The sequence below is a fragment of the Arvicola amphibius genome, chromosome 2 (assembly GCF_903992535.2).
Source record: "Arvicola amphibius chromosome 2, mArvAmp1.2, whole genome shotgun sequence".
NCBI lineage: Eukaryota > Metazoa > Chordata > Mammalia > Rodentia > Cricetidae > Arvicola > Arvicola amphibius.
Genome location: NC_052048.2, coordinates 114,823,461 through 114,836,326, shown reverse-complemented (window position 1 = coordinate 114,836,326; position 12,866 = coordinate 114,823,461). Strand labels below are relative to the sequence as shown.

The 12,866-nt window shown below is 41.0% G+C and overlaps 2 protein-coding genes across 4 annotated transcripts in view; one reads left to right on the top strand and one right to left on the bottom strand.

Annotated features, from left to right (window-relative positions):
• Pigf (phosphatidylinositol glycan anchor biosynthesis class F) overlaps positions 1-3,260 on the bottom strand; it is a 34,780-nt gene extending 31,520 nt beyond the window's left edge. The window contains exons 1-2 of one of the 2 annotated variants that reach the window (XM_038318896.1): positions 3,155-3,260; positions 1,465-1,713 (exon numbers count right to left, since the gene is read on the bottom strand). In XM_038318896.1, coding sequence (XP_038174824.1) covers positions 1,465-1,692 — 228 coding nt within the window. In that variant the 5' untranslated portion in view covers positions 1,693-1,713; positions 3,155-3,260. Of the gene's footprint in view, positions 1-1,464; positions 1,714-2,910; positions 3,073-3,154 lie in introns of those variants that run through there. The other variant, XM_038318897.1, reaches the window with a different exon arrangement.
• A 124-nt stretch (positions 3,261-3,384) lies between these two features.
• Positions 3,385-11,897, top strand: Cript (CXXC repeat containing interactor of PDZ3 domain). Of its 2 annotated transcripts, XM_038320257.1 has the most exons (5): positions 3,385-3,514; positions 5,932-5,997; positions 6,434-6,484; positions 10,298-10,405; positions 11,006-11,897. In XM_038320257.1, the coding sequence occupies exons 1-5, from the start codon at positions 3,499-3,501 to the stop codon at positions 11,068-11,070; spliced, it is 306 nt and encodes a 101-aa protein (XP_038176185.1). In that variant the 5' UTR covers positions 3,385-3,498; the 3' UTR covers positions 11,071-11,897. The 2 variants fall into 2 exon arrangements, with proteins under 2 accessions (XP_038176185.1, XP_041910524.1); XM_042054590.1 differs by lacking the exon at positions 6,434-6,484 and having other exon boundaries at positions 10,302-10,405.
• Positions 11,898-12,866: the final 969 nt, after the last annotated feature.

The following is a 12,866-nucleotide window of genomic DNA, read 5'->3' as shown; positions in this document are numbered from 1 at the left end:
TACTATATTTTTTTTTCATTTTAAAACAAAACTGGAGAAATTACATCGAAAAAGCAAAATACTAATTTCCAAAATCATATTCATATTACTGTATAAATAATATTTTTAAAGACTTGAACATCTACAAATAAGTCCATGCCTGGAACACACTTGACCTGAAACTCAAGAAGATATAATTATAAAACACATACTAACATTTTAAACTGTAAGTCAGTTAAGGTGGTAAAAACAGTCTAACAGGGAGTTTTACATATTATTGGATGTTCAGTGAGGATTTTAATTTAACCTAATTGTCAAGGTCATAGAATCGTGACTATTCTGGAAAAAAATGATTCTAATATCTGAAAACTTTTAACTGTTTAGTCAAGGTAGACCATGTGTAAAATACCAGTTATGATGACTTAATTTGCAATTTCTGGAAAATTCACTTATTTAAGGAGTGCAAATACACAGGCTGGGCCTCAACCCTAGCTGAGGAAGCTATTGACAGTTGATGGCTACTAAGGCAAAGAAAGTCAACTGTCTTTAGGAGTGTCGTCCCTGGTAGCTTGACCATGCTCCATGGAAGGCCCCACATCCATGCAGATATGGGATGCTGGAGGTTATAACAACGACAAAAAGGACAGGAAGTTAGGTAGGGATTAGGAGTAAATTGATCAAAACACACTGTGTGCATGTACAAAGTTATCAAAGAACAAAAATACTTATTTTTAAAATATCCATGGGCTGGGAGACAGCTCAGACAATTAGCAACAAGGACCTTAGTTGATTCCTAGAACCCACAGTAAAATGTTAGGTATGGGGCACACTTGTAATCCCAGCACTAGGGAGAGACGGGAGGATCTCTGGGGTTCCCTGGCCAGCCAGCCTAGCCTACTCGGTGAGCTCCAGACAATGAACGACCCTGTACGGAGCAGGAGGACAGTGTGTCTAGAGATGATACTTGAAGTTGTCCTCCAGCCTCCGCATGTATTTGCACACAGTGTAACCCACCTACCCATATAAAAAATATACAAAAATAAATGAAAATAAACTGCAGTGTGTTAAAGTTATCTTCAGTGATGATATAAAACAATGATTTTACAGGCTCATATTTATATTGTGATGCACTGAAGGAGCCAAATTCCACAATTAATACACAACAAAGATCTATCAAACATTGTAAGAAACAGGCTACTGCTTCTGGGGGTGAATTTGGTTCCCTTTATATGCTGTAAATAACTCAAGGATATAACAATACTTCGTTCTTTGTTTGGTTCTTTCAGGACAGGGTTTCTCTACGTAACCTTGAATCTCCTGGAACTAGTAGCTCTGTAGCCCAGGCTGGCCTTGAACTCACAGAGATCCACCTGCCTCTGCCTCCTGAGTGCTGGGATTAAAGACAGGCACCACTACCTGGCACAATGCTTCATTCTTACACTATTACTTCCATCTAGAAACTGGTTATTAATAAGCAAACCTTACCTTATGTGATAATGAACTTCTTCTAGAAGATACATTTGGTTTCACTACTAAATATAGCACAAGATTGACACCAGTCACAAAAGCAGAACAAATGCACAACCAGGTCAAGTGAGTTTCCAATATCGAGAAGTTATCCAAGAAGATGGATGGAATAAAAATGCTGAGGACAATTGAAAATATGCACAAAAGATTGGTATACAGAAGTCTCTTGATGTCAGTATCTTTCATGGTGTTTTCTTAGGTCGCTATCTAGAAGGAAAAGATTAAGAAAAACATGTAACAATGATTTTCCCGCATGTCCCACCCAAACACTTCAATACTCTACAGATAAACCGTGTACTATTAATTTTCTATGGACAATATATTTGTTTCAAAGCACAGAACACACACTGATATCCTATTACTTTAGATTTTTCTAACACGATACAAATATCTTTCAGAAAAAAATCAGTAAAAATTTAAATACTCATGACTGGTTTCGGCAAAGGGGGCATGTATTAGAGACAATTAAGAAACTAATTTTACCTTTTTTGGGGGGGGGGCCAAAATCAGGAAAATGCAATCACTTTAGCTCCTAAATGCCAACCAAGTATACACTTGGTCATGCAAATGGTGGTGAGTACCGTAGTTAGATGGGCATTATGTTAAACTAACGGCTCCCGAAGCTCTTCGAAAATCAAGAAACACTGTCACAGGCTCTAAATTCTAGTCAAAAGCAGAACTTGAGTAGGAGGAGGAACAAATGTTTATGGTCTCTAAGTTCGTATATATGACCTAACTGGATGTTTATACGTTATACTGGTTAAAATAAAGAACTTAAAGTAATACATATTACATTGTGGTTAAAATCCCGCCCAAACAGAAACATCCACCGTTTGGGCATTGTTCTATCAGCACTCAATTAATTCACACTGTCGTTTTCAAAGGCAGATATGATACTGATTAAGCAAACTAGACGAACAAGTTAGCAGGCACGGCCAAGGTTACACACACTAAAGTCGTTTCAAGCAGTCTCTTCAACACGAAGATAACCTTCAGGGGTCCGGAGAAGAACGTGGGGGAAAGCAAAAAAAAAAAAAAAAAAAAAAAAAAAAAACTTGGGGAAAGTTTCTGAGACTCTTCCCTCCAGTGCCGAGGTCGGGCAGGTAGGGGATCAGGAATCCATCCTCGGAGTTAAAGAGAGCGCTTCTGGGCCACCTGCAAATTCTGATCTAACATAGCGAGCGGTACCCAAACGCCAAGGCTCGTTGAATGGAGCCCTTTCTCAGACACTGGCGGACCCTGAGTTCCCCAGCACTCCAGACCTGGAAAGCCACCAACTGCAGTCGCGATCCGACGTGAGCCGGATCGGAAGGCGCGGCTGCTCCCGAACCCTCCTACGCAGCCTTTGCCCCGTGCGCACCGCAGCTCAACCCCACCCAGGGTGGCTCGAGATGCTGCCCCCACCTCGGATGGCGGGAGTGTGGGCGACTGAGGGGCGTCAGCAGAGACAGAGCCCGTGCTGCCCACACGGTGACCTGAGAGGCAGAGGGTCTGTCCCGAGGAGAGACGCGGGGACAGAAAGGGTCCGGTCCGCGCGCGGACATCCCCGGGTCCGCAGGGTGCGTGGCGCTCCGGGAGCCACCGCGGCAGTCGGCAGAGAGTCCTGCACCGGCCCCCGGCGAGCGCGAGGGGCACGCCGCCGGCTTACCTAACTCTCCCGCCCGCCGCCGGGAAGGGGACGCCACCGCTTCCCACCCTCCTCAGGTGCGATGGGCTGCCATGGCCCTCGCGCAGGCGCAGACCCAGGAGGTGGGGATTCCCAAGTCCACAGCCAATCGTTGGAGAGGAGGGGAGGAACAATGAAAGAAGCCCCGCCCGTCGGCTCTCGTTTGACCCTCCCGCGGCTTTCCGGGTGCGGGATAGGCTGGAGCGGGATGCTGAGAGCGGAAGCGTGCTGACGTAGCCGGAAGGGGAAGCCTTCTCCGGCTGTGTTGTTGATGTCTTTTGGCCGCTGTTCCTGCTTTGGCGGTTGAGGGGACCGTTCGTGGAAGGATGGTGTGCGAAAAATGTAAGTTAAGGGTTGCTTCTGTGGGAGGAGGAGGCCGGAGGGACCTGAAAAAATTGTCTTGGAGTGTTGACCTTTGTTTTTTCTCCTGCGGGGCTGTGGTTGTGACCTTTGTCTTCCTTCGTACCCCGCTGTCATTCTTGCCTGTCCCTGGACGGCATAGTTCTATGCTTTGTGTTCAGAGTGGTCTCAGTTCTGCATCTCTGCTTGTTTCTGTTGTTCCCATCTCGCCCTTCTTCCTGGATCTCTTCAACTACAACTTCTTGACTGTTCCAAGATTCTTCAAATGGATCTTCAAATCTTTCGGTAGCATCAAGAGTTTGCCAGGTGTAGCAAGTATAAATTCCAGGCTTTCGGTTACATTTTAAGATTATAAACAACAAATCGCTTCTAGTACTATTTCTATGTCCCTATAGTATTTGAGTCTAAAAGTGCAACATTTAATACAGGTTAAGTTTAACTGCATATTTTGTACCATCCCGTCCATTCTTTTCATTAATACCCACAGCCAAAGAAATATGTGTATTTCATATTCTGGCTTTCAAAAAGGATCTTTTCCACCCTTTTAGTTCTAATGAAACCCTTGAAATTTGTTGAAAGCTTTTTTTCTTCTTTTTTCTTTTTCTTTTTTTTTTTTTTTTTTTGGTTTTTCGAAACAGGGTTTCTCTGCAGCTTTTTTTTTAGAGCCTGTCCTGGAGCTAGCTCTTGTAGACCAGGCTGGCCTCGAACTCAGAGATCCGCCTGCCTCTGCCTCCCGGTGCTGGGATTAAAGGCGTGCGCCACCACCGCCCGGCTTGTTGAAAGCTTTTTTGTTGTTGTTGTTTTTGTCTTTGTTTTTTCAAGATCGGGTTTCTCTGTAGCTTTGGAGCCTGTCCTGGAACTAGCTCTGTAGACCAAGCTGGCTTCGAACTCACAGAGATCCACCTGTGTCTGCCTCCTGCGTGCTGGGATTAAAAGCATGCGCTATCTCTGCCTGGCCATTTGTGATTCTTCTTATGCTATTAAGTGCTTTGTTCCACCAGGCATTGAGGATAGTAGGAAATTGTGAGTTAATATCTCCAAGGAATATAAAATTTTGAGAGTCCAAGATCCGTTGTGGTATTAACATAAAATACTTTGGACTTTATTGTGTGCCTCCTCCCACTATTTACTTCTCTGTTCTTCTGAAAAAATATTATTTTTAACCTCCTAGTTTGTCTGCACATCACATTCACCCTGCAAGTAAAATAAAATTATGTTCATACAAAAGCCATAATGTCAGGCAACCACCACAGTTCTGTCTTTCCTTGTGTCATAAATTAGTCCAAAAGTTGTTGTCTCCAGATTTTTAGAGTTACTTCTGACAGCTTTATAAGCACAAACTGGCTTTCCATGCTACTAAAAGAACTTTTAAGCTTTGACCTTTCAGTTACTAAGTTCCAGGTAGTGTTTTGTTTTGTTTTGTTGTTGTTTTTGATGGTTTTTTTTTGTTTTTTTTTTTGGTTTTTGGTTTTTTTGGTCTATTTATTTCTCTGGCTCCATAAATTTTTGGGAAATGTTTGACCTCAGCTAGCACATCCATACCATCGAGTATCAAATTCACTTCTCCACCCTCATCTTTTCCATACTTAAACAGTCGGCAGTAACTCTGGCTATTTTGGGTGTCTGAGACCCTCTGCAGATGAGGTGCTGGCTTATCTTTCCAGCCTCATTTTCACCAGCATTTACCCCATCACACTTTGTGCTGTTGCACACCCTGAACTTCCCATGCCTTTCCTCAGGATGTGTCCTTTATCTATGTAGTTTGACTTCATCGTCTTCATATTTGTATTGCCAGATATGTAAACTGTTTCAATTAGCTCACAATTGTTATACTTTATTTTCCAGCTTATACTGAAGGGGTCTTCACTTGTTTTAAAGTCTCGGGTCACAAAATCTGATAAATACTATATATTCTTAACAAGAAAAAAATAGAAATAGATATGTTAGGTTTCTGTACCAATCCACCTGGTCATTTACTTCCTGTGATCTACCTAAAGGCTCTTAAGAACCTAGTGAACTTGGTATAAGCTCCCTGAAATCTAGATTCAAGGCTTTATTTTCATCAGTACCTTGTTTTGTACATAGTAGGTAATTAGGAAATGTTGAAGTTTGTCAGAATTGTTTAAAATATAAACAGCAAAAGCAGCTTATTGTCCAATAAACCTTCTTTAGAATCAGTTATCCATTGCCCACAGTTACTATCTTAAGTCTTCATTCACTGGTTTCTATCCCAGCATTAGTGGATTCCTACTGTAATCTGACATAATGTCATTATGAACCTCAGGAATGATATAGTATATTTATTTTAAAAATAGACAAGAAATGGGCTTATTTTATTTCCACAGGGTATATTTATTAGATACTAATTCTACATTCCTTTTGCTATCTTGCTATGCCAGGTGAAAAGAAACTCGGCAGAGTTATCACTCCAGATACATGGAAAGATGGTGCACGGAACACCACAGGTATTGGTTCCTATTAGGAAATAGGAATTGGGGCTGGAAAGGTGGTTCAGCAGTTAGGAGCACCGGCTGCTCTTCCAGAGGACTCAGGGTCAATTCCCAGCACCCACATGGCAGCTCACAACTATGTGTGACTCCAGTTCCAGGAGATCCGACACCCTCACACAGACATACATGCAAGCAAAACACCAGTGCACATAAAATAACAATAAATTTATAAAAAATGAAATGAGAACTGATCAGATACTTACGGACACTGCTTTAGTGTTTCACTGAAGAGTCCTGGGTTTCCCCTTGTGATTCTATACCTTCTTTTTTATCGTCTGAGTTACATGTATGGATTCCTAATATAGTCAGGAAGTGTAACATGTATATTATTTAACAGATGTTAAATGCACAGAAATAAATTTATATGTATGCACTTTTTTTTAATATATAGAAAGTGGAGGAAGGAAGCTGAATGAAAACAAAGCTTTGACTTCAAAAAAAAGCAAGGTAGGTAAGATCATACCCAGGGAAGTCATGAAGTTGACTTTTGAAATAGCAAGCCTACTGGAATGAACTTTAGCCTGATCCCATTGTGGCCTAGTTGGGCAGTGTTGGTATACAAACATACTGTTTGTTATAAGTTGGTCCTGCACCCTATACAATATGTGAAGATGTTAGTGCTACTTTCTATTATTTTACTAGAAAACATGATTTTTATTTTACCTACTTGTTAATTTGCCTACAAATCAAAGATACCAAAGAAATGAGGGACAGTCATAAGCTTTGGAGTTGGACCTGAGTTTGAACCCTGTCTCCAAAAACAAGCTAACAAACAAAAAGCATATACAGCAAAGGATGTTTTCAAGGGTGGCGGGAAGCCAGTGTTTTTCTGTATTCAGTCTATGCTATAAAAATAGAGAGATGTTACAGATACAAAGAAAATGTGGGTCATTGCCAAAGCAGTACTTTGAGAGTCTGTCTCTCTGTAGTCATATGACCTGGAGTTTCTTACCTTCTGTAGTGAAGAGGTACGGGCCGGCTTCCCGCCGCCCAGCTCCCAGCCACCGGCTAGCTTAAAACCCAAAATAACAACACACAAATTGTATTATCTTAAATACTGCCTGGCTCATTAGTTTCAGCCTCTTACTCACATCTTGACTAACCCATATCGAATAATCTGTGTAACACCATGAATGGTGTCTTACCCGGAAAGATTCAGCATCTCTGACCTGGCGGCTGGCTTCATCGCATCTCTCTTACGGAGGAGAGGCATGGTGGTCTGTCTAACTTAGGAGAGGCGTGGCATCTGACTGAGCCATCTACCTCACTTCCTTCTTCCTGTTCTGTCTACTCCACCCAAGGGCCGGTCTATCAGATGGGCCAGGCAGTTTCTTTATTAATTATCCAATGAAATCATCAGATAGATAGAAGACACACCTACACTTACCCTTTCTGAGCTATACCTTTTCATCTGAGAATGAGAACAAAATGTCTCCCATCTTCAAAACAAGATTTTGACACCGTACTTCATTATATTCAGTTAAATTTTTGCATGAATACTTCTATCCCATTTCTTTGCTTCTTTTTACCACACTGAGACATTCTTAGCCAGAATGATTGTCTAGAAGGTCATTAATCCCTTAGCTTAAAGCCTTCCATTGGTTTCCTGTAGAATAGAATCTAAGTTCTTTACCATGCTTAGAAGGTCCTCCATGATATGACATCGTTTTCTTCTGACTTCCCAGTATACCACACTCCTCCTCATTAGTCATGTAGCCTCATTAGATTTGACAATCCCACTGTCACCTAAAGCAGGTTATGTTTGCTGCTCGGAGGTTCCTCCTGGCTCATTGTGACTTGTTATTTGACTGAGATGTGAGCTCCTTGGTGCAGGGTCCTTAGCCAGTATTTATCTCTTCTCCACTACAGCTTCCAGCTGGGTTCTCTTTGTTACGCTCACTGCTTATCTGAAAAACTTGTTTTACTGGACTGTTTTTCTCCCTGTCCACTCCTATATTTGTTTGGTGAGGACAGGAAATTTTTAATGTTCATCTCTGGCATTTAGAACAGTAAGTACTCAGTAGATATTTGGTAAATGAATAAGTAGCCATTGTGTGGCATCATCCCAATGATTTAAAGAAATAATAATAAAGCTTTTACTTTATAAAGTGACTGCTACATAGTAGGTGCTTATTAGAAACTTGATTTAGGAAAAAAAAAAAACAGCATAATGGACCTAATGTTCAGCACAGCATCATACTGTGCATTGTTAGTTGACTTGGTGTTTTCTGGCCATTCAGGTTTTACTAGTTATTTATATGAATTGTGCAACTTTATATACCTTCAATTCCTCCAGGGTTATAAATTATTCTTATTTCTGAAGTGTGGCTGTTACTTTTGATTGTTCTAGCTAGCTTATTTTAGAAAGTATCCTACCTACATTACATTGAATTTCCAGTGCCATTATAAGAAGCAAGAAACTGGGAGGCTGGAGAAATGGCTCAGTGGTTAAGAGCACTGCTTTTCCAGAGGACCTGAGTTCAGTTTGGACACCAAAAGACCCACAACCACCTCTGATTCCAATTCCAGAGCATCCGCTGCCATCTTCTGGCCTCCGCAGCACATTCACCAGCCACACGCAAACACACACACAGACAGGATATAAAAAATAATAGCATCTTTAAAGAGAAAGAAAGAAAGAAAAAAACTACCAGTTCATCATAAGAATTTGGAGATTTAAATGTTGTCTTAAGATATAACAGTATGGTTTGAGAAAAGGACTCCAAGCACCCTTACTCCTGTGGGAGTAAAGTGATTGTCTTGAGTTTAGGAAGGTTAGCCTTTAATAGTGACCTGTTGCCTGGCTGTGGTGATGCACTCTGGTAATCCCAGCATGGGGAAAGCCAACAGGAAGATAGTAAATTCCCTGACAGTCTGGGTAATATAACCAAATTCTGTCTTAAAAAATAAAAACAAGCAAGCAAAGAGTGTCTGTTAATACAGAAAATAATGGGGCTGGAGAGGGTTCAGAGGTTAAGAGCACTGACTGCTCTTCCAGAGGACCTGGGTTCAATTCCCAGCACCTGTATGGCAGCTCACAGCTGCCTACAACTCCAGTAGGAGACCAGTGCTCTTCTGGGACAGCATTCAGGGTGTCCAGGGTATGCAGGCAAGATGCCCGTACACATAAAATAAAAATAAAGAAATGAAGGCAAAAAATTTCAAAAAGAAGCTCCTAGATTGTACCCCAAACAGGACACCAGGACTATGATGCTACACAGAAAAAATATAAATTAGTCATTTTAGAGCTAGGCAAACAGTTTTAAATTAGAACATTATTGCCATTTTGGGGAGAACTTTCTTCTAAAGTTATTTGCCCTAGGGTTCCTATAGAATACCATATTTATATAGTAGAAAACCCTTTATTCAAAGGGATTAGGCCAGTCAGTTAAAAATACTTGTTGAAAGTAAGTAGTCATTAGGAGAGGTACATACCACATTTTATCTTAAACATAAAACTGTGGGTGTATTCATCTATCTCTGGGTACTGAGGTAGAGCCTGTTTTCTATCATTTTCCTCATATAAACCGTCACCAGAATGTATATTCTGTCCCTCAGTGGAACAGAGTTGAAGCCTGTGTGATGGCACATGCGTGAGATCCAGTGCCCGGGTGCTGCTGACAAAAGAACCAGGAGTGCAGGGTCATCCAGCCTGGGTTTACAGAAAATAAAAATAAAAAAGGCAAGGAAGGGACTGGCACTGATGACCTGAGTTTGGTTCTCAGTACCTACTACATTAGGCAGCTCAGAACCAACCACCTGTAAGTCAATCTCTGAAGGACCCAAACCCTCTGACCTCTACAGCTACCTACACAAATGTGGCATCATACACACAGAGACATACACACAAAATATTTTTAATATTTTTAATGGTTGGCTTACCCATACCCAATTCAATGGTAGTTAACAGTTTATATTTAGTTGTCCTAAAGCGGTTTCTTAGATTTTTTTGTAGAATCAACCATGGCTTATACTCACATTTCATCAGTTTTCATATTTGTCACACAGATAGAATAACATACAGAAGTGATAGGAACAGGTCTGAAAATAAATACAGCTGGCTTTTCATGAGCTTACATGGAAGGGCAGCGGAATGCAGACATATTACACAGTAATGAACCAGAGGAGGTCTGTCTGCCAGTCACGGAACTTGATGGGAGAAAACGTGGGGCATATATTAATTAATTGTGGTGTTGCTCTCAGGGCGAAGAGTTTCTAGTGTAGTGCAAATGAATATCTTTCTTTTTTAAACTTTGTAGGTTTGATCCATATGGAAAGAATAAGTTCTCCACTTGCAGAATCTGTAAAAGTTCTGTACACCAGCCAGGTTCTCATTACTGCCAAGGCTGTGCCTACAAGAAAGGTAAGTTTCTTTAACTTATTTTTTTCTATTTACATCAAATACACTTGATTTGTCGTTAACTTGGATAACAGAAAGAAGTATTAGTCAAATACTCTTTTTTCTAAGATGAAATTGAGTTTAAAATATATTTGAAGTTAAAGGATGTTTCTTTTTTTCTTTTATGATGCTTTGAAATTCTTAAAGGTTCTACTTATATGTGTGTCTCTGTGCCTGTGTTTGTGCACGTACATGCGTGTGAGACATACCAGGCATGCACACAGAGACCCAAAGAGAGCATCACGTGTCTTCATCTGCACTCTCTCCCTCCTCCTTTTCGTGGAGGGACCTCTCTCTGGACCTGGGGCTTCTGTTTTCTCAGTTGGTCTGGAAGCCAGCAAACCCCAGGAATCCTCCTGTCTCCCCCCCACTTGGGTCTGGAACTCTGGGCATTTGTGAGGCTGTGTGAATGCTGAACTCCACACTCTAGTGTACATGACTGCAGTCAGTGCTCTTAGCCGCGGAGCCTTCTCTCCATGCCCGTAAGTGGTCCTAAGCGTTAGATGAGCACAAACAACCACAAGTTGGTACTACTTGGTTGCTCACTTGTTTTCTTTTTTTCAGGCATCTGTGCAATGTGTGGCAAAAAGGTCTTGGATACGAAAAACTATAAACAGACTTCCGTCTAGATGTTCTGCTGAACTCTCTGGCTTCCTATGGTTGTACTTTCTGCTCTGACTTTTCAAGGTGTAACACTGACGTTCCATCTCACAGAATAACCTGGTTCACGATGAATGATTCAATCTAAAGCAGGAAGTTGATTCATTTGTTCTCATGAAACTCTGAACAGCAATGATACAACCAGTCTTCTGCCTTCAGTGGTCATTTTCCCTGTGAGCATTTTCCTGAACCAGAATAAGTGACAAAATGAATGAGAAAACATATTCCTGAGTTCTGTGTGCACTTTCAATTTAACATTATCCATAGAACTCTCATCTGGTCCATGTATTTTATTTATAGATGCTGCAAATGTGAAATTACTGATGCTTTGCTCAGAATTTGACATTCAGACTTAGTTTTCCTCCCTTACTCACAGATGTCATCGTTCTTAGAATCAGCAGTCCTTGGTTAAATGCATTTTCATTAGCTATAAATATTCAAGGCCATTATTGCTGAATGGTTCCTTAGTAACCAGTCCTGCCACAAGTCAAACAAGTTGCATTTTTTTTATTTTAAATTTGTTATTGAAGCTAAAGTTCACAGCCAGTTCCATTCAGCTGTGAACAGGAGCCCATGGAGTGCCCATTTCTCCAGCTGAGTGCCCTGTATTTCAGAGAGATGCACTCTGTCAACATCGTCTTAAATTCAAGTTGTCATGAAAGCTGGGGTGTGGGGGCCGTGTCGTTCATGTGAGAATGAAGGTGTCTGCTTGGAGTATTCTCTAAAGCAGGAGACAAACCCTTTCTTAACCTCCTTACCACCCCTACCCAAGAAACCAATAAATAGCTTGGCTCTGTGTGTGTATTAATGATGTTACCCTAGACTGCCAGGATCTGAGGTTCCAAATGGTTTTTCTTCTGTTTCTTTCATAGATTTAGGCCTTCTATCTTTAAAACCTTCAGCCTACCAGGAGACCAAAAGGATATTCTGTTTTGAGTGTAGACTCTTAAATACATATCACTGTGTAATATGGGAACCACTATAATAATGAAAAGTAGACATTGCTTATTGTTCTAAAATTACTGTGAAGAAAAAGTTCATTTTATCTACAAGATTTTTTAGTGTTTTTCTAGGATGCTTTGTTATTTGTTATTCTGTAATCAGAAAGATTACTGAATAATGTAAAATACAAATAATATCTATCAGGACAAATAATGTCCTCCTGTATTGCAATCAGTTTGGGAGTTTTAGGGTTTGGGGTTTGTTTTTTTTCAGACAGTGTTACTCTACGTAGCTTTAGCTGTCCTGTAGAGCAAGCTGGCCTCTGTGAGCATTGGGATTTTTAAACCAAAATCTTAACAGAAATCATAGCAGGACCCAGGCGGGCACATCTGTTGCCATGCTGTACCCTTAGAGCAAATACTCTCCAGCAGGGATGTTTTGCTCTCGGATCTGTTTTACTTTTGTTTTCCCACCCCAAGCCCTGTGGTTATTCTGCCAAATGTCATTGGTTTAAGTGTTACACTTTCTGGGCAAGCCCACAAGACAACTAGTGTGTGTGTCATTTATCAGTCTGTTCATACAGGGAAAAGCTTGGCAATTGTATGCTTCTGCTTCCTTCCAGGTACTGTTAGGGAATGGAGTGCTTTTAAAATTTAACCAGTACTCATTGGACTTCTGCTGTATTCTTATCTCTAGGCAGACTGCTCATTTCAAAGTGTTCGCAGAATCTGGGCCTGTTTCAAAGCAATGATTTTAGCCAAATAATAACATTAGAAGCTGAACTAAGGTAGTGGTGGGTGAATGGAAATAAAGATACAGATTG

What these genes read in the sequence shown, in the direction of transcription:
- Cript (XM_038320257.1), top strand. An exon ending in AGCTTTGACTTCAAAAAAAA is followed by an intron (nt 6,485 to 10,297) that starts GCAAGGTAGGTA and finishes TTTTTAAACTTT; the next exon opens with GTAGGTTTGATCCATATGGA. An exon ending in AGGCTGTGCCTACAAGAAAG is followed by an intron (nt 10,406 to 11,005) that starts GTAAGTTTCTTT and finishes TCTTTTTTTCAG; the next exon opens with GCATCTGTGCAATGTGTGGC.